Source organism: Ascaphus truei, chromosome 1 (genome assembly GCF_040206685.1).
Source record: "Ascaphus truei isolate aAscTru1 chromosome 1, aAscTru1.hap1, whole genome shotgun sequence".
Taxonomy (NCBI): domain Eukaryota; kingdom Metazoa; phylum Chordata; class Amphibia; order Anura; family Ascaphidae; genus Ascaphus; species Ascaphus truei.
The window spans coordinates 35,218,033-35,244,318 of NC_134483.1; the positions used below are offsets into that span (position 1 = coordinate 35,218,033).

Consider the following 26,286-nt stretch of genomic DNA (forward strand, 5'->3'; position numbering starts at 1 on the left):
ATTAATAATCATAATGACTGGGCAGTTAATTTAGAGAGGTATGCCGTTTTTCAGAAGGATCGAGCAAATAGAAGAGGTATGTTTATATGTTAAACCGGATCTAATACCTATTATATGGGATGATGTTTATGAAGGGAATGATGAAAATGCAGAGACTTTGTGGATCGAAATTAGCTATGGAGGTAAAAGTACAAAGAAAATGTTTATAAGGATACGCTATAAACCACCAAATATATGTGAGATCGAGGAAGCCAATATACTTTTGCAAATGGAGAAGGCATCAAAACTTGGTCATGTTTGCATAATTAGGGATTTTAATTATCCAGACATAGACAGGGGCAATGCAATTAGCATTACAACAAAAGGAAACAGGTTTTTGGGGGTGCTGAAAGACAATTACATGACCCAAATGATTGAGGAACCAACCAGGAGAGGGGCAGTACTGGATTTGGTAATACCAAACAATGTACAGTAGAAGTAATAACAAATATTGAAGTCCGGGAACATTTGGGTAACAGTGATCATAACATGGTCTCATTTGAAATAAATGATCAAAAACCACATTACTTGGGTTCAACAAAGACTTTAATCTTTAGAAAGGCAGATTTTAATAAACTGAGGACGAATCTACAAGTAATACGCTGGAATGATGATTTTGCAGAAAAAAATATGGAAGATAAATGGGCGGTCTTTAAAACATTGTTAGAAAGCACACTTATGTATACCCTTATATATAGTCCCCACTGCTCGTGGCTGCACGTGCTACGGCGTGCGCGATGCGAGCAAGATACGGCCCTCTATGGGGTCAGCCCCAGTCACTGCCTGCGCGCCTGCAGAAGGCACGATGCAGGACCACCTTTCCCAAAGACAAGATTTTTGTCTTTTGGCGCGGTGGCCGAGCGATGGCCACATCACCGCGGCGGTTCAGTCAATGAGGGCGTACCAGCCATGTGACATCATGGCCACGCCCCCTCCACGCCTTCCCGGGGGCCGTAGCCTAGATCTTGTCTTTGCTCCCCCTGCTCTTCTGGGACTTGCCAAGATGTGCATCCCATCACGACCCCTAGACGACAGATCGCGGCTGAAACCAGTGCATGCGGCGCCAGGCGCTCCGACGCGCGCGTTCACACAGTGACTGGGGCCATAGCCTTATGAGAGCGACACTGAGGACAGTAAGGCTTACTACATCTGTATCCGCATTATTTAAGTAATAATCCCCTCAGAACAGGGCATTACTGGCCAATAATGCCCTGGCTGGAAGAGTTGAAGGCCCGAGTTGAAGGCCCGAGGCGAAGCCGAGGGACTTTAACCCAGCCAGGGCCTTATTGGCCAGTAATGCCCTGTTCTGAGGGGATTATTACTATTATAGGCTAAATGTAGGCTTATTTCATAAATAATAGACACTTTTGTAAAGTTATATAGATTTTTTTATTAAAATAAAATGGTAAATACATGAAACCACCTCTATATACTCTTACACTGCAGATATCTATATCCACACACTGCCGCCCCCTCTGTGTACACACACACACACACACACACAGCAGCTCACACACAGCAGCTCACACACAAACTGCTGCCACACACACACACACACACACACAAAACACAGTGCCTCTACACACATACACACACACACTGGAGCTCTAGACACACAACACAGCACCTCCTCTACACTCACTACACAGCACCTCTACACACACAGCAGCAGCTCTACACACACACAAACTCTGCTGCTACACACACATGCTACACCCATAAACACTGCTACTGACACACACACACACAGTAGCTCTATATATATATATACACACACACACACACACACACACACACACACCAGCTCTACACTCACAAACTGCTGCTACACATACAACACACACACTGCAGCCACAATAAAAAATGCAGCCACTTACTAAACTTTGCACTCTCCCTCCCAGCTCTACACACAACACAGCACAGCACCTCTACCCCCCCGCCCCCCCCCCCCCCCCCCACACACACACACACACACACACACACACACCACTGCACCTCTATACACAACACACTTACTTCTTTGCAGTCTCTCCCCCTCTCCCCCTCCAATTCAACTGAATCTGCTCAGAAAATCTCAGTCAGCTCAGGAGGGGGAGGAGTCAAACCGTGGCTGATACTTTTGACCAATCCCCTGCCATGTCTCAGAGCTTTTACTTAATTCAAACCAATCCCCTGCCCTGTCTCAACTGTTCTGAAAGCTGATTGGCTGGAAATAAACAGATTGAAAACTGCATTTTGCAAGCTGGTGAAATTCAGGGCATATGGCTGCGGTCCCAGTAATGTCTGTGACGCGCGCCTGGCGGGGGGGCGGGGGGGGGGGCGTCGCGTGTCACAGCGCTAACTGCGATCTGCGGTCTGACAGGGAGAGGGGAGCTTGCGACGGGAGGGAGCGTGGTCGGGGATTTGTAGGGGCGTGGCCATTACGTCACGCGGCTGGTTCGCCCTCATTGGGTGAACCGCCGGTGGGGGCGTGGCCACGCCTCCGTCGCTAGGACTAAACTCAATTTTATTCAGTTGTGAAAAACCCTGCCGCACGGCGCGGCTGCACCTTCTGCGTGACGGTGCGTAGTGGGCCCAGTCCTATTGAGGGGCGGTGCTTACACGCACAGTTCACGCTGCGCTGTGCGCACAGGGTGTACTGGGACCGCAGCCTTACTGTGGATAAAGCCCGGAATTTTAACCAATCAGAGAGCAGGGTTTTCAATAATGCCCTGCATTTTACTGCTTTAGCCTATAATACTTGTTAAAAGTCATTATCATCCTATTCCTGTTCCCATGCCACTTTGATCCCTAAATCCCAGATCCACAGAGCTTTAAGTGACTTAACGTTACTTTAACTTAACTTACTGTCACAGGAAGCCTTGGCATATCTTCATAGGACAACAACATAACATTTAGCCCCAGCACTCTCTCTCATTCTCAGGGGGTTATTCTATACCTGACAATGTCATTCTCAGGGGGTTATCCTAAACCTGACAATGTCATTCTCAGGGGGGTTATTCTATACCTGGCAAAGTCATTCTCAGGGGGTTATTGTATACCTGACAAAGTGGCATAATACACAGTTTTCAGACAGAATACAGGATAATGAAAATAATCCATATTCCTTTCTTTAAATGTCTATTTCATCTGTGAAGGTCACTTAGCCTGCAGCCCACAGAGTTTGTTTCCTATTTGTTACGAGCCACTGAAATCTCCCGTGACCTTCTGTGTGAATAGACAAGACAGTGGCCAACTTTGTCGCCATGCCAAGAGAAACTTGACATTATACCATTTTCTCTACTGCAATAAGTGTATAGAAAAAATATTTACTACATAGCTATATTATACAGTGTAGCTCTTGGAAGTGAACTCAGCAAAATGTGTTTATTTAAAAGCAACAATCAACCCCAGAGTTCCCTGGGCATTGTAAAGTGTTCCTTTAATTTTAAGGCCATTTTAAAATTGTACCAAATACAGAATAATTTTCAATGCATCTGATCTCAGACGCACTATTAGAGAGGGTTGGGGTTCCTCAGAATGCATCTCATATCAGACGCGCTATTAGAGAGGCTTGGAGTTCCTCCGAACGCATCTGATCACAGATGCGCTATTAGAGAGGGTTGGGGTTCTTTACAATGCATCTGATCCCTGCCGCCCTATTAGAGAGGGTTGGGGTTCCTCAGAATGCATCTGATTTCAGACGCCCTATTAAAGAGGGTTGGGGTCCCTCAGAATTTAACATAGGATTCCTTAATAAAAAAAAGGTCTGTCTGACTCTCAGATTCTGTTTCACCCTTGGTTATTACTTTTACCTAAACAGTCCTTATCAAAATGTGACAAAACTTTGTTTCATTAGCGCGAGGACAAGGAGTTTCAGATTTTGATGCTGTGTGACTGGACCAAACTCCATGCTATCTTGCAACCCCCAAAATCCACATCACCAAACCTTAGGCCTCGGTCCCGCTGCGCTCGTTGGCGCGGGCGGCAATGTAGCGAGTTCCCCACCAGCAGGGGAATCCTCGCGAGTCGGTCCCGGTCCCCACTGGCTGCACAGCTGATCACACGCTGTGGCGCGTCAGCCGCTAGGAGACACCACAGAATGGTGTTTTCTAGCTTCGACGCGTCACGTGGTGTGGCTGTGAGCCAATGGGGAGGGGAGGCTGCGGGAGGAGGAGAGGCATCGGGGAGCGGGGAGGAGTGTGGAGTGAAAGCAGGTGAGTGCCTGTCTGTATATGTGTGTGCCTGAGTGCCTGTGTGTGTGTGTATGTGTGTGCCTGAGTGCCTGTCTGTGTGTGTGCCTGAGTGCGTGCGTGCGTGCCTCTGTCTGTGTGTGTGTGTGTGTGTATGAGTGCGTGCGTGCCTGTCTGTGTGTGTGTGTGTGTGTGTGTATGAGTGCGTGCGTGCCTGTCTGTGTGTGTGTGTATGAGTGCGTGCGTGCCTGTCTGTGTGTGTGTGTGTGTGTATGAGTGCGTGCGTGCCTGTCTGTGTGTGTGTGTGTGTGTGTGCGTGAGTGCCTGCATGTGTGTGCGCGCGTGTGTGTATGAGTGCCTGAGTGCCTGCCTGTGTGTGTGTGTATGTGTGTATGTAGAGAGCCCGAGTCCGTGGAGGGAGGGGGGGGGGGGGTAAGAGTAGCGGGTCCCTCCTGCAGCCCTTGGAGGGAGGGGGGGGGGGGAGTAGCGGGTCCCTCCGCTCAAGCCACGCCCTCCCTCCCTGTCAAACCTCCCACCTCCCGCCCACCTCCCTGTCAAACCTCCCACCTCCCGCCCACCTCCCGCTCCGGCTCCCGCTCCCTACAGACCGCAGATCGCGGTCTGTGTATCTCAGCGCACCGCCTGTTAGCAGCGCGGGTGCGCTGACTCTGGGAGCGGGGCCTTAGCCTTAATGGGTGCGGCTGGACTAGACTCCACCCTGAGGCATAATCCGTCCCACAATGAGCAGCCACTTTAGCTTTTGTTTCCACATTATTCTCTGTAGAGTGTAAGCTCTCAGGAGCAGGGCCCTCATTGCCTTCTGTATCTGTTTGTGCATGCTTGTCCTTACTGTACTTGGTATGTCATTCTGCTTATGTAATTGATGTCACCCTGGCTGTACCCCCACTGTACCACACCACAGAATATGTTAGCACTTAACAAATAAAGGATAATAATATCACATTTTAATAATGGAGTTGACTAGCACATGCTAATGCTAACTCCATAAATGTTCATTGCAAAATAGGGACTTCGTAAGCACATCTGGCCGTTACTCAAACTACGTCAAGGGTTTTGCTGTTTAAGGAAGTTTTAAAAAAGGAATTTTTTTTTTAATCATTCTAGCCTGGTGTAGTAGTACATATGCTACTGCACAACAGAGATTAGAATAACGGGTGCAGTGGGGGCGTGGTTGGAGCGGGGGGGCGTGGTTGGAGCGGGGTGGTTGGAGCGGGGGGGCGTGGTTGGAGCGGGGGGGCGTGGTTGGAGTGGGGGGGCGTGGTTGGAGCGGGGGGGCGTGGTTGGAGCGGGGGGCGTGGTTGGAGCGGGGGGGCGTGGTTGGAGCAGGGGCGTGGTTGGAGCGGGGGGGCGTGGTTGGAGTGGGGGGCGTGGTTGGAGCAGGGGGGGCGTAGTTGGAGCAGGGGGGGTGTGGTTGGAGCGGGGGGGGGGGTGTGGTTGGAGCGGGGGGGGGGTGTGGTTGGAGCGGGGGGGGGGCATGGTTGGAGCGGGGGTGTGTGGTTGGAGCGGGGGGGGCATGGTTGGAGCGGGGGGGCATGGTTGGAGCAAGGGGGGCGTGGTTGGAGCAGGGGGGGCGTGGTTGGAGCTGGGGGGGCGTGGTTGGAGCAGGGGGGGGGCATGGCTGGAGCAGGGGGGGCGTGGTTGGAGCAGGGGGGGCGTGGTTGGAGCGGGGGGCGTGGTTGGAGCAGGGGGGGGGCATGGTTGGAGCGGATGGCTGCAGCGGGGGTCTCCTGGGCTGCAGGAGGGTGCTGCTGTCAGCTGTATGCTGGAAAGTAAGCAGCTTCCCCCCCCCTCACATGCCCTCTGCTGCTCGCTCTCCGTGCCGCTCCCTCCCCCCGGTTGGTCCCTCAGTCGGTACGTCCCTCCCCCAGCACACAACAAACACACACATATAGATACATATACACTTACACACACACACACTTCCCCCCCCCTACCTTTTGGAGGTGGGAAAAGCTCTAACAGCTCCAGCCCCCACCGCTAATAGGCTCACCAGTGCACCACGTGACGCGTCAACGCTAGGGATCTCAATTCTCTTGCATCCCCTGGTGGCTGACGCATCACAGCGCATAGTGAGCCGTGCAGCGAGGCGGGACTGGGACCTGCTCGGGAGGATACCAGGTGATGGTGAGTAACACACACGCGACCCAAGCCTAAGAAAGAGTAACGCTTATATTTCCCACTGTGCATATCATAGCTCACCTTATCAGCTGAATTCATTCAGAAACCCTTCAGGCTACATCATTTGTCGCCCCAAAGGCGGATGTCTAAAACGGTTCCAAAGAACTGCTCCCCTCTGCACAGAACCAGCGTGCTAAGTGTTAACATCTGTGATTTCTTGCAGCAATTATTTTCGTCAACCCCACCCCTGCAGTGTTTATGACTGGACAAAGGACTTTCAAAGCCCAGCTGAATTCATTCAGAACCCCTTCAGTCTACAGCTACGTCCCCCAAAAGGCAGACAGCCGTTGGCAGCAACCGAAGGGCAGCAAAAAGGGTATCCATCGTTTGCTGCCATTTGCTGCTGTTTGGTAATGTTACAGCTGCTTTATTGCTTCCGATAGTCACCAACCCTCTCATCCCCTGTACCCAATGTCTACTTACCCTGCCTATAGATTTAAAGCTTGAGGAAGGGCCTCTTCCACACTGAAGGTCTATCCTAACTCTTCTAACACAACTTTAATCCTCTCTGTAAATGTTCCTTATGCCCATAATCATATCTCTGGCTGTCCATGAAATATCTATACACTGAATGTGTATAACCTTTGTTCATTCAATACAACCATTTATTATTATACGTGTAACTCTGTCTTTCCTGTCTGTCTCTTGTGTAACAAAAACAACTGTATTTAATTTGTAGTTGTTAAGTGGAGGCCTGTACTGACTTCAAAATAAAGATTGACGATGATGATGATGATGATGATATCATAGCTCACCTTATCAGCAAAGTGCACAACAATGAAAGAGACATTAGACATTCGAGGTTTCTTAAAGTGCTCACTGCTGGCATGTCTGTCGTATAACTTCTGGGCCCAGTTCTGGTCAGTACCTTTGGGGACCTAAATACGGAGACATTGTGACATTATGCTACATGAATAAAAACCATACCCAACATTGGTCCAAAATTCCCACCCAGCCTCGGAGCAACATCAGCAGCATTTTGTAATGTTTGGATCACGCACAGAATATTATTTTGGAAGAGACACATGCCAATGTAGTGAGGTAAATGCTGAGGGAGAGAAACGCAGCGTATTCCTGAAGATTTTGCTAGCTATCCAATATAGTCAAATGTAACCATGCCACATACTGTATGAATGTTTCACCACTGAATGTCTTCCTCTTAATGGCACCCGGTAAATTCAATCCTTTGCATGTGAGTGACAGTGTGCAGTATGTATTGTAACGCTTTGAATGGATTAAAACATACAATAACAGCGCTCACAACTCATTACTGATCCTCGCCGAGGATGTCAGCTTTACAATGTACTGTACAGCAAATAACAAATATCCCTTGTGCGCACATTCACACGTCTCAGGCAGGTCTGCAACCCGGCCCTTCCCCATTATCTCTTAGCATCCAGTGCTTCCACTGCAGCCAGGGATTCTGGGTAATGACATGCAAATGAGCACAGTGTCACCTTTTGCTTCTTGTCCATTTTAACATGGATCCCCTATGCCTGCCGCATTACACCGCTTTTGTACTGTACCAACTGTAAATATCAGTCACCTTCAGCTAGATAAATGTATGTATTTATGTTAACAACAAGAATTATCAATAAATTAATGCGTAAGCGACAGTATATGAACTATAAATGGAATTGAATTTGCTTTTATTATTTGTAGATGTGATACCTTCTAGGCTGAAGGAGCGGCTCAGTGAGTAAAGACTCTGACTCTGAAAACAATGACACCGAGTTTGAAGCAGAGGACATGGTTCAAATCCATGTGCCTGCTCCTTGTGACCTTGGGCAGGTCACTTTATCTCCCTGTGCCTCAGGCACCAAAAACATAGATTGTAAGCTCATCTGGGCTGGGACTGTGCCTGTAACATTCCTACACTGTACTGTAATTGTGAAGCGCTTTGAGTCAAATTGGGAGAAAGGATCTATGTGAAATAAAGTTATTATTATTCCACTGGATGAATAAATGTTATCCAGAGATGCTCCCTAGAGCTTTGAAACCACCCATTCTTTTTTTAATGTACAGTATAGGCAGAGTCCTGATCACTAACTTTTTTAATGTCCCCGGTATCTTTAGGTCTAATTGGAATTCATTAGTCAGTGCACACATACAGTACAAACAGGACCTGTGAGAGTTTGAGAGCTCTGGAAACACTATTATATCTATGAAGAATTCTATTTTTGGACTATTACAAAAATGTTACGTTGAAACTCCGTTTTTCAACCACCAATCGGTTACTAGAACTTGGCTTATGATATGTTAAGGCAGTGGTGCTCAACGGCCGTCCTTAAAACCCCCTACAGGTCAAGTTTTAAGGATATCCCTGTTTCCACACAGGTGGCTCAATCAGTGGCTCAGTCTTCGACTGCACTACCTGTGCTGAAGCAGGGATATCCTTAAAACCTGACCTGAAGGGGGGTCTTGAGGACTGTAGTTGAGCACCCCTGTGCTAAGATACAATTACTACTGCAAGTAAAATATGTTTCAGTAAACATTGATTATGGACCATCTCTCCATACAGAAGGGAGTTTGCTTGCCAATGTACAACTGCAATAACCAGTATCAGTAATAAGAGGCATTGTGTTATCTTCTGCAACGGGTCACTTAGTCACAAATGTGATCATCACCATACTATACACTGTGCATTTGCACATGGGACAGAAAGTAAAAGATAAGCTTCACCTTGCACTCTTCATCCAGCAGATCCAGTATACCGAGCTTTGCCTCTATAAGGTTGATGCAGGGCTGATTATCATAGAAATCAATCAGGGTCCAGGGAATTTGCTCTTTCATATACTCTTCTTGCTCCAGCTTAAAAACGTGCTGCAATGACAACCAACACAGTCACTTATAGTCAATGATAAAAATAGCTTAAATATATCTATATAACATTCACCTCACTTTACTGTACAAACCAATATGGATACAAATAGCCAGTGTAGATTATCGTAGTTTAAATACTATGGTATACATAACACATAGCTTCAATAATAAGGGATGATGAAGATGAGACATTTTGGGTCTAGTAGCTCCGAAGTTGTCATTGCCAAACCGCACTGTGTGGCATGTTCACAAGAAGCGGAACACAATGTGAGAAAATACGGGATTCTCTATTGCAAACTGCTTTTCTAAACCGCAGCTAAAAAAAGTGACAACCCCCACGGTTTCACACCCAATCCGCCCGGTTTGTACGTGCTTTAGAAGCGGAACGACCTGAGGTGGTGCTGACTCCATCCCCAATCTGACGCATCGGCTTTACTCAAACCCACATTTCAGGCTCAGTATAACTTGCATTACCAATCTCGCCACTCTTTAGGTTGTGTTAATAAACTGAGACTTTTTAGAAGCGGTTTGCTAAAGTAAGTCACTAGAATAGCCGTTGTTGGCAAAAAACGTGCGTTTGAGGCTTTTTTTTTTGACAAACCGATCTAATTGTCAGAGCAAGAGTGCAACGGCTTCTGAAATAGCCGTTTAGACACGGACTGCACATGCGATAAGGACTTGCAGAATAGCAAAGTATACAGTACCAATCCGCTTCGAAGGGCCACTTTACACGCGGTTTGTCACACTTCTGCGCTACTAAATTAGGGCCCTATGAGGGTAATTCTATATCTGCCACAGGGTCCGTTTGGGCGATATAGAATAAGGCCCTCTTTCTGATAGGATCTTTTAAAGTCTGCATGAAAAACAGATCAAAATGGGTCATCATAGGGGGAATTACACTGTTACATGCATTTTGATAGCCTACAAAGACATTTTAAAGAGGGATATAAAATGCCAATAGAAAAGGCTGGTCTCATTTAAAGCAGCAGTCCCAGCTGCGTTTTCTCACTTTAAAAATGTGCATCAATATAACCACACAGTGATAAGTAATTAGCTAAGTTGCCGATCGATCCGTTCTCATGTGATCAATCGGCGAAGATTCGGCTCGGGGGTTCACTAAATGGCTGCAGAGGAGTATTGACTTCGTATGTGTGACTGTGTAAATGCTTGTTACATTATAATACATTAAAAATGTAATTCACACTTGTTTAAAAAAAATGCTACAAGTATTTTCCCATAGTATAGAACTGATTTATTTAAAAAAAAAAAACCACAGGATATTGCTTGGTCTGCAGCCTTAAAATATATATTTCTGTCCAGTATGTACATAGGATGATTGAAAGATAAGTATTTTTAGATTTTGATGTATATGTATAAATATTACATTCATAGACATCTTTTTAAATAAGGGATTTGATGCGCCAATTCTTTTTGCATTTTATTACACTCTTTATACCTGGTATTTAGCTGGCACTCGGGGTAAGAAGTGCTCAAGGTCGGGGTAAGAAGTGCTCAAGGTCGGGGTAAGAAGTGCTCAAGGTCGGGGTAAGAAGTGCTCAAGGTCGGGGTAAGAAGTGCTCAAGGTCGGGGTAAGAAGTGCTCAAGCTTGGGGTAAGAAGTGCTCAAGCTCAGGGTAAGAAATACTCAAGCTCAAGCTCTTTTCACCGCAGCCACACAGAAGACATTTTGCTTCAGTCCACATTAAAGAGCCATAAAGACAATAATAATACATTAAAATACATACCGAATTAAACTGTTGTTGAAGTTTTTCGTTGGCGTAGTTGATGCAAAACTGTTCAAAGCTGTTTATTTCAAAGGTTTCAAACCTGCAAATAGAGAGGAGGGAAGGTTTGCGCTATTTATCAACATGAGAAATATCACCACTAAATAGTAGTGACATACTCCTTTACAACTAATACAGATACACACACAGATATATATATATATATATATATGCTTTTCACCATTATCTTCTAGCATAAAGCGCATTTCCGATTTTGTCCTGTTGAGATCAACCAATCAGGGTCCATGAAGTGGGCTTTAAATAACACTGATACCACCTATGGCATCTCCCTGATGATGTCTGCTCCATAGCTGACGAAACGTGTAGGGCGCACGTCATCACGTTGTTTCCAATCAGCTGATGTGAGGATTCCTTGTCGGAGGCATTTGGGGGCTTAGAGAGGTGTGCTTTTTTAAAGTTGTTTGGCGGCAAATCGGACTGATCTGCCAAATAGTCCTGCTGCCTATTTCCCTACAGGGATCTACAGGACACTACAGGCATTGCCGTTCACTTATGGACACTGCACTTTCTACAGCGGGGTAAGCGGGCTCTATACCACTTGCATGGCGGAGAGTTTAGCCGATGGGCTAACATTGGCTCTATTCCCGGATCAGAAGCACTGGGTCTCCCTGTATTAGGCGTGGAAGGACCGTCTGAGCCCTTAAACATTGTGCTCCTATACCATTCATCCGGTATAGAGCTTATCTGTCAGGCACGCTGTTGCGCTACTCCCGGATCAGCGGCATTTGGTCTCCCCGACACAGGAGTGGAAAGACCATCTGAGCCCTTTCTCACAAGGAACAACTTCATTCACTTACAGCTACTGGACTGGTAGTGTATGTATACACTCTCCCTACATCTACTATGTCTCCTACTTACGGAATTTACATGGAGCACTGGTGGATTTTATTCACTCAATAGGATATCCCATAAGCCATCCCCTATCATCCAGCCCCGCACACAAGCTTGCCTCCCTCCTATTCTTCTGTCCTCCTCCTATTGGAGTTATCAGCTAACGATTGGTATATGATCTCATCATTGATGTTCATGCATGGTTTTATGATTCTTATGCTACATGGTATATGTGTTATTAGATTGTTAGTGAACATTGTTGTCCTGTATTTGAATAAATGTTCCATATTTTTATACACTAATTAGGAGTATGTGCTCTTCTATTTCCTGTCCATAGTATGTATTGGATTAGGTTCATCATGTAAAGTGCTGCAAGTCTCCATTAGTATTTGCATATCCACATTTCCTATGACCTACCACTACTTTGTAATTCAAATTATTAGTATTCCACTTTACTTCGTTATCACCACATATTTATATATATCTCGAGCGCTTGTTTTTTTCTTTGTATATTTATATATATATATATATATATATATATATATATATATAAATTTATATATATATTTTTATTTGCACTTTATTTTTAGATTTTTTCCCATCTATATTTATTAGGGCACTTCTGATTTTAACTGCACTGTAGCTCACGTAGCACAAAGGACGCCGTATAAAACGGAAGTGTACGACCTGCTGACAGGGTCTAACCCTGACGTGCTTGCAGGCTTGACATGTTTTGGCCAACATATTGAACTAAATGACCCATACTTACGAGAAGAAAAGAAAAATAGAAATTAACTAAATAATATGTGTTCTATGGGATGCGCATTGGGCCTTCTCTGTTTACTGTTGTATATTTGAGATCTCTTTCCCGCTGGCGATCCAGCTGGCACAATTACATATATAAATATATAATACTCTGTGCCTGAGTTTTGAGCTTGCTAAGATTGTGTCTGTCTAATTGTAATTACACAATTACATAAAAGATAAGATACAGAGATTGTCTACGCTTCTTGCCAGTGTGTCCTTCACTATATAAACCAGTTGACTGTCTTTACAATTTTCACTTTAGATCATTGACATGTAGCCTGTATGTAAGTAGCCTGAATGAATATGGAAACTTATTAAGTTCAATGGAAAATACCAATATTTCAGTCTATTTCACTGTTTTCCTTCCGTCCAAAGTACACCTTAGGATGTCGAATATACTTTCAATACAATCTCCCAAACTCCTCATGACTGGAGCAACTTCAGACTAATTTGCTGTAGTACTGATTGCGGTTATTGAACATGGTCTACTTTGCCGTGACTGCATCTTAAATGTTCTGGTTAAGGTCCACAAACAGTCAACATCCATCCATCCAGTCCAAAACGTATCACATGGGCAACTCATTGCGGAGCAACATTCTTCAATATAAAATAAAAAATGATGAAAGTGTCTTGCAAAAAATAAGTGGCATTATGCCTGATTTCAAGAATATTTATACTCTAGGTTGGCCTATAAAATGTTCTCATATGGACTCTCGATCAGTACTGATGCGTTCCCTTGGAACTGCATGACAAAAATATTAACAGGTGCTGTTAATGGATAGGCTTATGCGGTCTATAAAAGCTCAGATGTGAACATCCATTGTTATATTACTACATTTTAAGTTGGTGCAATACAGCCAACAAGAAATCTAAGGCCTTGAACATAGGGCATTGAAGCTCGCTGAGGCGCGCTCCTGCTCTGCCACGCCTCCTGAAAATGGGGCTTTTTTCTGTCCTTGCAGACGAGGCAGTGAGCGCGCTCAGGGGGCGGGGCGGAGGCAGAGGCGGAGCGGAGGCGTGCCAGGAGGAGGAGCGGGAGGCGGGGCTAGTTCCCCGCTCCCATTGGATGGGAGCGGTCAAGTGACCGCTCCTCCGCTTCGCCGAGCGGCAAATTTCAAACTTGCCTGTCTCTGCAAAGTTTCTCAGCCTCCGCACGCATCAGCGCGCATGCGGAGGGGGAAACTATAGCCGCACTGATGACAGATGCAGGGGCTTTGTGCATCTGCTGAGCGTGGCTCAGCCCGCCTCAGTGAGCTTCCATTCACTATGTCCTAGGCCTAACTTCCTTCAGCATCGGCTGCAGGAGCTGTGCTATTTAAAGATATTTTGGAAACTAGAAATAATGTTGAACTTCACAAACACTTTATTGGCATGTTTTCTACTTCTGGAGTGGAAGATCTTTCAGGTTTTCTGAAGTCCATGAGCACATGGTCACGCCTCAACCTTCCAACAGTCTTTGAAATGCTCCGTGCATTAATCATAGCCCGTTTCTCAAGCAGAGAACTCCTTATTCTTCCATCATCGTACTTTTTATTTTTTTGCTTACCGAGAGATAGCTGTAATTATTGCTCTCCTGTGCTGAACACATATTCTACTTTTCAGTGACAGGAGTTTGGTGCATATTTGTCAGTGTTATATCTTGAAAACAAAAATGTTGAAAATTTGGAGAAAGCATTCATTGCTATTTGTTGTTGTTGCCGTTTTTGGTATATTCTCTATTTCATTGTGAAAAAGCTGGCCGTACAACTTGGCAAAGTTTAATCCTTTAGATAATGTTGCTGAAATAATAATGTTTATATGGTGTGATGGTAAATACATACTTTAACAGACTGTAGAATATCCTCCCATATAACACAATACAAGTATAGATGGGCGAAACGGTCAATCCGATCCATGGATTTATCTGGTTTTACCAAAATTCGGTCAAGGAAATCCAAAAGCGGATTGGGCACTAAAACATTTGCCTGTATACATTGGTTTCCGCCATTGGATCAGTTCAGCTGGATTTGATCGTAAATCTGATTCCGGATTCTTAAAATCCAAAACTGCGGATTCCAAATCCCTTAAATATGGGAGCGGAAGAGAAGGCGAGAGCTATTTTACCAAAATCTGAAGTTTGATACAAATAACATAGGGTGAGTTTCCTGCCTGCACATCTCAGATAACTGGGAGATATACTAATGAGATATACTTTGCATATTTAAATTACATCCCACACTTCCTAAAAGGATTTTCATAAGAACCATACTGATTACAAGTCCAAGGTGCGGTGAGAGGAAGGCAGTACCGGTGCCATGCCAAACACTATTAGAACCCAGAACCTCTGTTATTCTGGACAGCAACTCTATCAGTGTGAGCTATGGATCGGTGGCATCACTTCTTCTGGAACAGGGAGAGAGCAAAGCAATTCTGCGTAGCACCACCAGCACAGTGAAGGGACAGAGGGTGACTTACTTGAAAAATATCCAATTTACTCCATCATGTTAAAAACAGAGGTACAAGGCTAACACCGACATGTTTCGCGCAAAGCGCTTTATCAGGGTGACGCCGCGAGACATGTCGGTGCTAGCCTTGCTGGTGGTGCTGCGCAGCATTTCTTTGCTTTCTCCCTGTTCCAGATTTGTTTTGGGTGGATCTGCACGCCGGATGGACCCTACAAGCGACTGAAGGTATATACCCATTCACTCAAAGGACTCTCAGCAAAGCAACACGTGAGTCCCTTTTTGAGTTTTGACTCATTTTACTGGGCTTCGTTTTTTTTGAACCACCAGAGTTCACAAGGAAATCTTGAACGCCATTTCCTTTGCCCGCCTGCTATACATTCTAATATAGAAAGAGCCAGGCAGGCGTCATCCTCATTTGTTAACTAGCCTTTGTCAACTACATGTGGTTTATGGACATTTTGCAAGGATACACCCCTTTATAAATATGAAAACTAATCAGGATACAAAGAAATAAGGAAGAAAGAAATAAGAAAAAGGGATCAAATACCAATCCCTCATTTTCGTCCTTTTTCTGTGTGTTGGGCCCCAGCTCCTTTTTAAGGAACACTACATTTTGAGCTCTACTTCTCACTGCTCACACCTGAAGCCCAATCCCTCTGGCTACCTTTAAAAGCCGATCAATTCCTAATTGCCAGTTCAATGTTCCTTGTGCATAGGACGGAGCACACCTGGGATACCAGAGATACGCTAATAGCTGGATTAGCCTTTTAGGAAGTGTGGGATGTGAGTCATTTAAATATACATTGCATATCTCATTAGCATACCTCCCAGATGTGCTCCTTTTTGAGCACAGGTGTATCTCCCTATGTTATATAGAGGGAGGTTTGATGGGATATATATATATAGAACTTGAGACTCTAGTAACATTTCTTGATAATATTGATAATTAAGACAATTAACATAGCAGCTAAAGTTATGCATAACTGCATATTTTCTCCTTCATGTCCTACAGACAATATAAAATCTCATTTACTGGCCAATAAGCTCAATCTATTTTAATTACCCCTGTATCCTTAGCACTTCATGCACATAGGATACTGAGTCAGAGGTGCCTCAGATGCTTTACTGAGAAAATGATGATAGTTATACCACTTCTGGGAATCCCACTGAAGTGAGCGGGTTTAAAATGCACTTTAGCTTTTATAAACCAAGGTGTTGCTAATGAGAACATGTACTGCACCATGCTGCTAAAATGTGTGCCTCAGCATACTTAATTTTCATTCTGTCTACTTGTGTCATTGTCCGGTATACAAAATGCTGTTATATTTGACAAGGTCTAGTTAGCCAAAAAAAGCTTTTGTGTATGTAGGATAGCTTTATTATTTCTATAACCCACTATAGTATATGTAGAACAGCGAATAGTAAATAGAAGCCCATGTACACACACACACACATATATATACATTTTATATTTATATATATATATATATATATATATATATACACACACATTATATATATATATATATATATATATATATATATATATATATATATATATATATATATATATATATACACACACACATTTTATATATATATATATATATATATATATATATATATATATATATATATATATATATGTGTGTAGAGGTATCAGTACCGTGTTAGCCGAGCTTCAATAATCAAAAAATAAATAGATGATACCGTTCTGTGGCTAACGAAATGCTTTTATTTGTGCCAGCTTTCAAGATACACTGATCTCTTCTTCCGGCGATGTTACAATGAATGAAGCAAGGATTACTTAAAAACAGTGTCTCTTGGAATGTTATCTATGCTGGGCCTTCCCCCATGTGGATGTGTTTTATGGCTAGAGGTGTCAAAGGGTTACTGAAAGCAAGTGAAGAAAGAGTATGTATGTGTATCAGTGTGAGACACACACCAAACATGCAACCATCTACAGTCAAGCCATACGATACAACTGGATATGCTCCGACACAGCAGACAGAGACCAGCGGACTAAAGCCTTGAGATCAGACTTTATAAACCGTGGATATAACCACAGAATTGTAGACCAGCAAATTCACAAAGCCACCAGAATACCAAGAAGTGATCTCCTTGAATACAAACAGAAGGAGACAAGCGACAGGGTACCTTTGGTGGTCACATATAACCCACACCTAGGAGCCCTACGCAAGATTGCCAGGAAACTACAACCCATCCTCCAGGAAGATACAAGACTGCAACGGGTCTTCCCTGAAGCACCCTTATTATCATACAGACAACCCCATAATCTCAAGAACATTATGGTGAGGAGTAAAGTATTCAGCAGTACAACTGAATGCGGGACAAAACCATGCCAGGACCCAAGATGCAAAACCTGCGCAATGCTCTACACAGCGGACACAATACAAATACCACACAAGAATCGGGAATACAAAATCAGAGGAGGGTTCACCTGTTCCTCCAGCAATGTCGTGTACCTCATCATGTGCATGAAATGCCCAGGGGGCTGCTACTAAATAGGTGAGACAGGACAGGGGCTAAACAAGAGAATGAACCTGCATCGCCACAGGAGGGGAGGGGGGGAGGTGGAGGGGAGGGGGGGAGGAGGAGGGGAGTGGACAGGAGGGGGGGACAGTGGACAGGAGGGGGGGGGGGACAGTGGACAGGAGGGGGGGACAGTGGACAGGAGGGGGGGACAGTGGACAGGAGGGGGGGTGGGTTGCTTACAATTTCCGTGTCCCTCCTCTCGACTCCCCCTGTATGTTTCTCCGCTCCCCCCTCTCTCTCCGCTCCTGCTCCCCCCCCATGCGTAGCTCCGGTCCCCACCCTAGAGTGTCTGACACACACACAGTTACACACACACACAGTGTAACACACACACAGTATAACACACTATACACACAGTGTAACACACACACAGTATCACACACACACAGTGTCCCCCCCCACACACAGAGTGTCACACACAAACACACACAGTGACACACACACACACGTCACCTCTCCTTCCGTCCACCGCCATCTTACTCCGCGAGGGAGGAAGGGGGTCCTTCCGGGCGCCGCCATCTTAGGCGCCGCGTGTCCACTGCCTGTCGGAGCATCGGGGGGGAGGTGAGTGGAGCACCGGGGGGGAGGTGAGGGGAGCACCGGGGGGGAGGTGAGCGGAGTACCGGGGGGGAAGTGAGCGGAGCACCGGGGGGGAGAGCTGAGCGGAGCTCCGGAGGGGGGAGAGCTGAGCGAAGCACCGGGGGGGAGCTGACATGGGGAGAGGAGGAGAGCGCGGGGGCGCGCGGCGCGTGCTTGAGAGCCGTGGGGGGTGTCCCGGGCGCTCGCTCCGCTACCCTGCTGACTGTAGCGGCGCCGGGGGGGGGTGAAAGTGCGGGAAACAGGGAGACACGGGGAATGTTGGTTCTGTGTGGTGTGATCTCCGGAGGAGCTGCGGCCACGTGCGGTGTCCGTTGGTGATGTGAGGATCACACAGCGCTGCTGCCTCGGGGGGGGGGGGGGGGGGGTGCGGTGTCCGTTGGAGAGGTGAGGATGAGACAGTGCGGTGAGGTGAAGGGGAGGTGTGTTGGCAGTGTAGGCCGTAAGAGGCGGTGTGAGCGTGCGGTGTGTGTGGTGTGTGTGGTGTTGTGTGAGGGTGTGGAATGTTGCAGTGCTGAAAGCAATAAGACTGTGTACCTGATTGTGCAGTTCTGTCATGGTAGCAGGCGGTCAGGGTTTTCTGGGTTGAGAGCAGTGAGGGTTAGGTGCAAATCTCTCAGAGCAGTGAGGGTTAGGTGCTGGCAAGCGTTCCCAAAGCTCAGTGAGTGAGTGGTGGGAGAGTGTGTCAGTGGTGTAGGTCAGTGAGGGGTGGGACAGTGTGGCAGTGGTGTTGGCCGCAGACCAATGAGAGTTGTGCAGGGGCGGACCGCAGACCAATGAGAGGTGTGCGGGGGCGGGCATGGCCTGAGGCGGAGTGACAGGCCAAAGGTGCAATCAGATTGTCCGTAGGGACACAGGAAGATGCAGACAGGCATACAGTGCTTTCACTAATATATAATAAGATATATATATATATATATGTTATGTATATATATATATATATACACACACATATCTACCTACCTACATATATATATATATATGTACATATATATATATATATATATATATATATATATATATATATATATATATACAGTATCATATGTACATATACATATATACATATATATATATATATATATATATATATATATATGTACATATACATATATATATATGTAGGTAGATATGTATGTGTGTATATATACATAACATATATAAATACACATATATACATAACATATATATATATACATATATATATATATATAAAAATATACACATATATACACACACACATAGCCAATAACGAATATCACTTGTGAGCACATTCACATGTCTTAGACAGGTCTGCAACCCTGCCTTTCATCAACCATTATCACCTCGCATACAGTGCTCCCACTGCAGCAAGGGATTCTGGGAAATGACATGCAAAAGAACACACAATATGTCACCTGATATATATATATATATACACATATATACATATATACACACACACACATATATATATACACACACACACCAAATGAAACCTGCCTGACCCTTATTGGTTTATAGGTAGGTGCACTAGGGGACCAATTATGTATATCAAAAAGAAAGAGTATTCCCTCCTGGGGAAAAGAAGCCCCATTTGTATTCACTCAAAACCGAAAGCAGTATTAGCAAAATGTATCTAAAAAGGAAGGTACTGAAATATAATGATTGACACAAATAGTTGTATGTCCATTGAAGCAAACTAAATGTATTGAGTCCTTAGTCTGGGTATGACATAGCATATCCCTTTAATTAATCACTATTTGAGAGAATTGATGTAAAAAGATAACATCTGTATTATTACAAAATACAAAAACATTCTGATATAATGCAGTAGTTTAAAAAAAAATCCCATCCAAGAGGCAGTCGAAGGATTAACTGCACAAAGTGTGCTAGTGGCAAATTGTAGCCAGTTGCAACAATTGCCTCACCGTGCACTGTGCTTGTTGAAGCATCTTGTTACTTAATCAGTGTTGTCTGATACTCACATTGCAATTCAATATATCAGAGTATTAGGAAAGGAGCTCAATAGTTGTTAGTGTAGCTGCCAGTTACCTTTATACACTGCAGCAAAATCCCTGTAAGGTATGAGGTGTGGTTCACTGGATACGCAGAGACATCAATCTGCCTGTTGGTGCACCTCAGGGCTCCGTTCTGGGACCTCTCCTTATCTTATTCTACACACTATCACTTCGGGGCCTCATCAACGCTTTTGCCTTAGGTATCATGTCTGTGCAGATGTTATGCAGATATATCTATCCACCCTTATCCTCACTCCTGCAATCCAGTCCCAAGTCTTGCCTCCTGCCTATATCCTCATGGGTGGTGCGCCTCCACCTTAGGCTTTGTCTATAGTGCCGCCGACGGCGACACGATGGGTGACGTCACCCGTCGCCACCGGTGAAAGTTATATTTCGCCGGTCGGCGGCATCGCGGGATTCCCACAATTTGATTTGTTCAAGGGCCGCTTGTCGCCGTCGCGTGCACTATAAGCGCACGCGGTGGCGGCAATGCTTTTCGGCGACATCGCATCGCCGTCACTATAAGCGCAGCCTTACACTTGATATAGCTAAAACTGAGCCCCTCATATTCCCCCTAAATCTGGCCTAATACCCCCTTTTCCATCATAGCGAATGGTACTACCCTCTATCCTGTTGCCTAGGAGTGACATTTGATTCTTCCATTTCCTTTCCCATTCCCATTCACGGCATGGCCAACATTTGTTGCTTCTTCCGTTGTAATAATTTCACCGTCTGCCCTTTCCGCTGTCAATTTACTGCTAAAACTCCCATGCATGCCCTTATCCTTTCCTGTCTGGATTATTGTAACATACTGGTAACAGGCCTCCCTCCCGCACACATTTATTACCTGCAATCAATTAAAAATTTGGCTGCAAGAATAATTTCACTTTCTTCCAAAACTGTATCCACTCATCTCGTCCTTAAATCCCTCTCCTGCCTTCCCATCAAATTTTGGATCACCTTCAAAGTTTGCCTCCTTACCTTTAAGGCTCTCCACTCATCTGGTCCTTCCTACATATCAGCTCTGATCTCTCTCTATGCATCTTCTCGTCTCCTGCGCTCTACACATACCTGTCCCGTTTGCAAACATTTCACCTCTACTGCTCTTTCTCGCCTTAAACCCTTTCCCCTCACTGCACCTTATCTGTGGAACTCCCACACACTCTGTATAGAACCCTCTCTCCCCACCTTCAAGACAAACCTTAAAACCCACCTCTTAAATGAAGCATCCCCATAGCCTGCACTCATGGCTACTGTCCCGCACTCATGGCTACTGTCCCACACCCACAGTCACTCCTACAAACCATTGTGGCCAAGTACTGACATCTACAGCACTTATTCCCTCACCTGCTGTCTCTGTAAGTCTATCAACATCCCACTTAGATTGTAAGCTCTTAGGGGCAGGGATTTCCTTTCCTTATGTCTGACTTTATTGCTCTTATTGTATTATAATTCCCTGTATTGTCTTTGTACAGAGTACACTAGGGCGCTATATAAAGATCTACATACATACTGTACATATACTGTATGTAGGATGTGGGCTGCAGTACTGTATCAGAGCGCTGATCTAAATTCTATGGTATCAGTAGATGACAGAAGATAGGTAGGCGGAAGAAGGGGTCCCTATTAAGAACACCTGTGCTAATATTCGGTATCTCCATACAGGTCGTAGGTATTTACACACACACACACACACACACATATATATACATACATTCATATTCATACAAAAGCAAAAGATTTATATATAATACAAGCAATGAGCTTTGCTGTGACAGGGAAGATGAACAGTCTGGGCAAACATTGCTATTCCACACATAATATATACATACTTGAGCCTTTCATGTGTCCACCTGCCCTGGTAGAGTTTTTCATGTGGAAAAAGTGAGAGAGATGGTGGTCCAAGACATGGAATGTGATACATATACTATGTTGTCGCTATATGATAATCCATGTTGGAAGTTAGTGAATCCCCCCTCCCCACCATAGAACCTTTGTTATCATGTACTAAGCCCTAGCACATCTTTTGGACCATCCACAGCTCATAAGGTGTGTGCCAAGACGCACAGTAGCACCATCTAGCACATGTGGGCCATAATATTCTCATTGGTGTCAGTTTGTTGTAGGAAACGTTCCACCAATTTACAAGCAGACAAGAGGTGGCAAGACCCACCCAGCTGTGTGTCGAAATTAAATGCTTCATCAGCACTTGTCTGTGCATGTAAAGGAAAAAGATCACAAAGCTACAAATAAACATTGAAGGATTTATTAGTAGCAGGCACCTTGAAAGTTGGACACCTTTGCTGCTAGTCAAATTGAACAAATTGCCCATTTTATTCATTGTTTCCACTCATTTCAAGATGCTTGTTTCTCATCACAACAAAGTCCTAATCAGCACTAATGAGCTTTGGTAATTAACTAAAAGCTGCAAGTAGCAGCAAAATCACTAATTGTCCGCTGATACCGCCAACAGGAAAAACGTTCATTCATCTTTTTTATACCAGATAGCTTCTGAAGGCATATACAGAACACGCAGGGTATAGCATAAAACCTTCTCAGCTAAATGACCCTCATAAGGGATAAGGTGATTATAGCATTTGCAGCCAAGAAGCTGGATCTCCTAGGAATAGATAATCCTTGGGAAATGGAACACAGCCCAATACACTATTTTCTTCCCAGCGGACTTATTTGCCACAATAATGGTCAATAATGAGTAACTTCCACAGATGCCAACAACATCTCATTTGAGACAACATGACAATGGTGTTTGCAACCAACTTCACAATTGACATTCCTAATGTGATGGAATTCTGTTAGTAATTCTCTCCTCAGTTAGGCTAATGTGCAGACTTCTGCAGGGACCGACATGACCTTACAAGTGGTGCGAGATGTATGAGCTTATATGATGTCTGATAACAAAATATCTGAATGCACATGTGGAACCTCTCACAACATAGTAGCAGTTTTATTCGAATAACGCGGATTCTGTAATGTGGTTCATTTCGATGTTGCTAAATATGATAGACTATGCCTGCAGGCAAAACAAAATATAGTGATAAGGCCCCGTCTCCTACCCGTAGATGTCCAGAACGCCGATAAAAGAGTGCTGCTTGCTCGTTGTATGCAGAGCTTTGTTGACATGTTGCACTATCCAGTTGAACATCTGAGCGTAGATATGCTTGGCCAAGGCATTCCGTGCATTCACGCCTTGTTGTACAGACATGGTCTTCACGTACGTCTCGGACGTGGTGATTAGCTTCCTATGGCACAGCCAGTGTTCCATCTGGTCATGCTCCACGCCAAGCAATTCGCAGAAGTGGTTCAGGTGTTCGTCACCTTTCTAGAGGTGTAAAGGGAGAAAAATGAGAAGATGAAACCGACAGTGAACAGCATGTAGAATATTGATGGTAGTCTTGACTCTAGCTGGAGAAGTAGTTTAGACTAGTATAGTGTACAGTAGTATAGTATAGTGCATTCTTATTGGGTGTAATTTTATACATATTTATATAAAATGCATACAACTCTACATGGACATTATGATTAAAAAAAAAGTTGGTCTTTGGTGACAAATACAGAATTCCCTACCCAGAATCCTAATTTCCTGTCATAATTAATGTTTAAAAGAAAACTTGCAGATTTACTTCAAAAAGCCTTAGTGGTGTCAGTGACAACTCCTCCTATAATGCTACTTTCTTCATTTGCATTCTGATCCCATACAGTACCACACGGTGAAATGCCCCCATCTGTTTCTGCGATTCAGACACAATAATGTAAAAGCCATGTGCAAGGACTCACATTCAGCCACCACTGTGATCATCTAAAGCAGGGGTGCGCAAAGTGGGCGGCGCAAGATTATTTTGGTGGGGCTCCGATTTTACGTACCTTTCTTCGGCGCCGTATCGCCATGGCAACGCGCCGTGACCCCCGCGCGTCATTTGACGTTGGCTATTGGGTAAGGGGGGGGCGCGAGCATAAGGGGTGGCAGGCAGGGGGGCGCAGCACAGAAAGTTTGCACGCCCCTGGTCTCAAGCGCGAGTGGCCAACTCCAGTGCTCAAGGGGCAAGAGGTCAGGTTTTAATGATATCCCTGCTTCAGCACAGGTGGCTCAGTCAATGACTGAGTCACTGATTGAGCTACCTGTGCTGAAGCTGGGATAGCCCGACCTGTTGGCCATTCCTGGCCTAGGTGGTGCTGGTAAATCAATGAATTACATTACCCAACAAAAAATTATTGCAACATACAGCTCAACCCCCTTATAACGCTGTGTTTGGGGGCCAAAGAATCACATTGCATTATAAGCGGATCGCGTTAGAAATAATGTACAATTGTATGTATTGTGTGTGTGTTTGTTTGTTTGTTATACATATACATAAAGACCCGATGCAGCACCTCCAATTTGCTTCCAGACCTAATTAAATATTATGTTTCTCAGGTAACATTTACAATATTGAAAAGTAAAACAAATGTGTTCTTTAAATGCTGTCTTTAATACATTGCTCTTAAAGGGCCAGACGCACTAACTAATGTATATACTTTGCCTATTCTATTTGCATATCTCCAAGGTACCTCAGGTGTGATTCTCTCTCTCTCACACACACAATTAGCTTAGTGGATACCCGTTAGACTCAGGGAAAATAACGTCTGTTACCTATTTACATGACGTCAACGTTATTTGCCCTCATTTAACAGGGCAAATTATCTGCTGCAGCATGGACACAGTGACGTTTTAATTTACTATTTACAAATAAGCCATAAAAATATGGAAAGTTGTATCAACTAATAGAGGGCATAGTCTCATTATGGATCCATCGAAAATATCTGTTAATTGTCAGAATTTGAAACGTAACACAAAAGCCCAAAGAAACGAATGCCCAAAAAATGGGGGGGGGGTCAGCAGTCTATATAAAGCGTCCCGAGGGAAAACTGAGGACTTTTGGAAAAGTGGTTTCCATTGATGATATTGTATTTATTAGATAATGGACTCAAAGTGAAACAGGCCTTGATTCATTCTCGTTTCTTATACAATGTATCCATTACAGCCCGTGCGATCAGTGCCTTATTGCCACTCTTGCACATATCCTAATTCAAATGGGTATTAGCCCCATAAGTAGCACCTGTAAAATTGGGAAGTGTTAGTGTCAGGCAACAGCATACAGTATAAAAGTTTCATGTGTGAGCACATTCCCACGTCTCAGAGAGGTCTGCAACCCGGCCTCTCCCCGTTATCTCCCAGCATACAGTGCTTCCGCTGCAGCAAGGGATTCTGGGAAATGACAAGCAAATGAGCACCTTTTGCTTCTTATCCATTGTCGGGCAACAAAGCACAACCCTCTGCATGTAGGCCCGTGTAGAGACGGACAGGAAAAATGTTTCAAGCAGAGAAGGGATCACATCCAAACCATTTTACAAAGCAGCAAAAAAACAAACATATACCAGACAGTCTGCCATCATCTATATACCCAATATACTAACTCTTCATTCTTCCTTATACCGATAGGATATATATTATACTTGCCTCTGCCTCCTATGTTTGAGAGGCTGATTAAGCATCCACCACTCTTATGCCGCGATTACAGCGGGCGCGACGGCGTGAACAACAGACGTCTTCTCTATGAGACCGCCCATAGTGCACATGAGCGCTGCAGAGCGACCGCTCTTGTCTTTTTGAAAAGACAAATGATTTTGTCTCTCGCGCGCCGGCCACGTCACGTGAGCGGTTCAGCCAATGAGGGCGAACCAGCGTCCGCAACGCCTCTCCCCAATGCCTTAGACTTCAGGGCAGGGATCGGTCGAGCGTCTACTATAATCTCAGCCTCAGGTCGCGCTTATAGTCCCGGCGATGCAACGTCAAAACAAATGTATTGAATCCGTTGCGTGCGCTTATAGTAGGCACGACGCGACGGCTTGGTCGCGATCGCTGGAAGTCACTTCAATTTGATGTTTTTCAGCGAACGCAGCGTGACATCAGCATCGCCGTTGCCGGGACTATAAGTGCGGCCTTACAGTGAAGAGCT

The 26,286-nt window shown here is 44.8% G+C and overlaps 1 protein-coding gene across 2 annotated transcripts in view; it reads right to left on the reverse strand.

Moving 5' to 3' along the window:
* MYO5B (myosin VB) overlaps nucleotides 1-26,286 on the reverse strand; it is a 340,466-nt gene that overhangs the window by 105,500 nt on the left and 208,680 nt on the right. For both annotated transcript variants that reach the window (XM_075586196.1, XM_075586185.1), the window contains exons 10-13: nucleotides 23,347-23,612; nucleotides 10,978-11,059; nucleotides 9,093-9,233; nucleotides 7,166-7,288 (exon numbers count right to left, since the gene is read on the reverse strand). In XM_075586196.1, coding sequence (XP_075442311.1) covers nucleotides 7,166-7,288; nucleotides 9,093-9,233; nucleotides 10,978-11,059; nucleotides 23,347-23,612 — 612 coding nt within the window. The remainder of the gene's footprint in view (nucleotides 1-7,165; nucleotides 7,289-9,092; nucleotides 9,234-10,977; nucleotides 11,060-23,346; nucleotides 23,613-26,286) is intronic.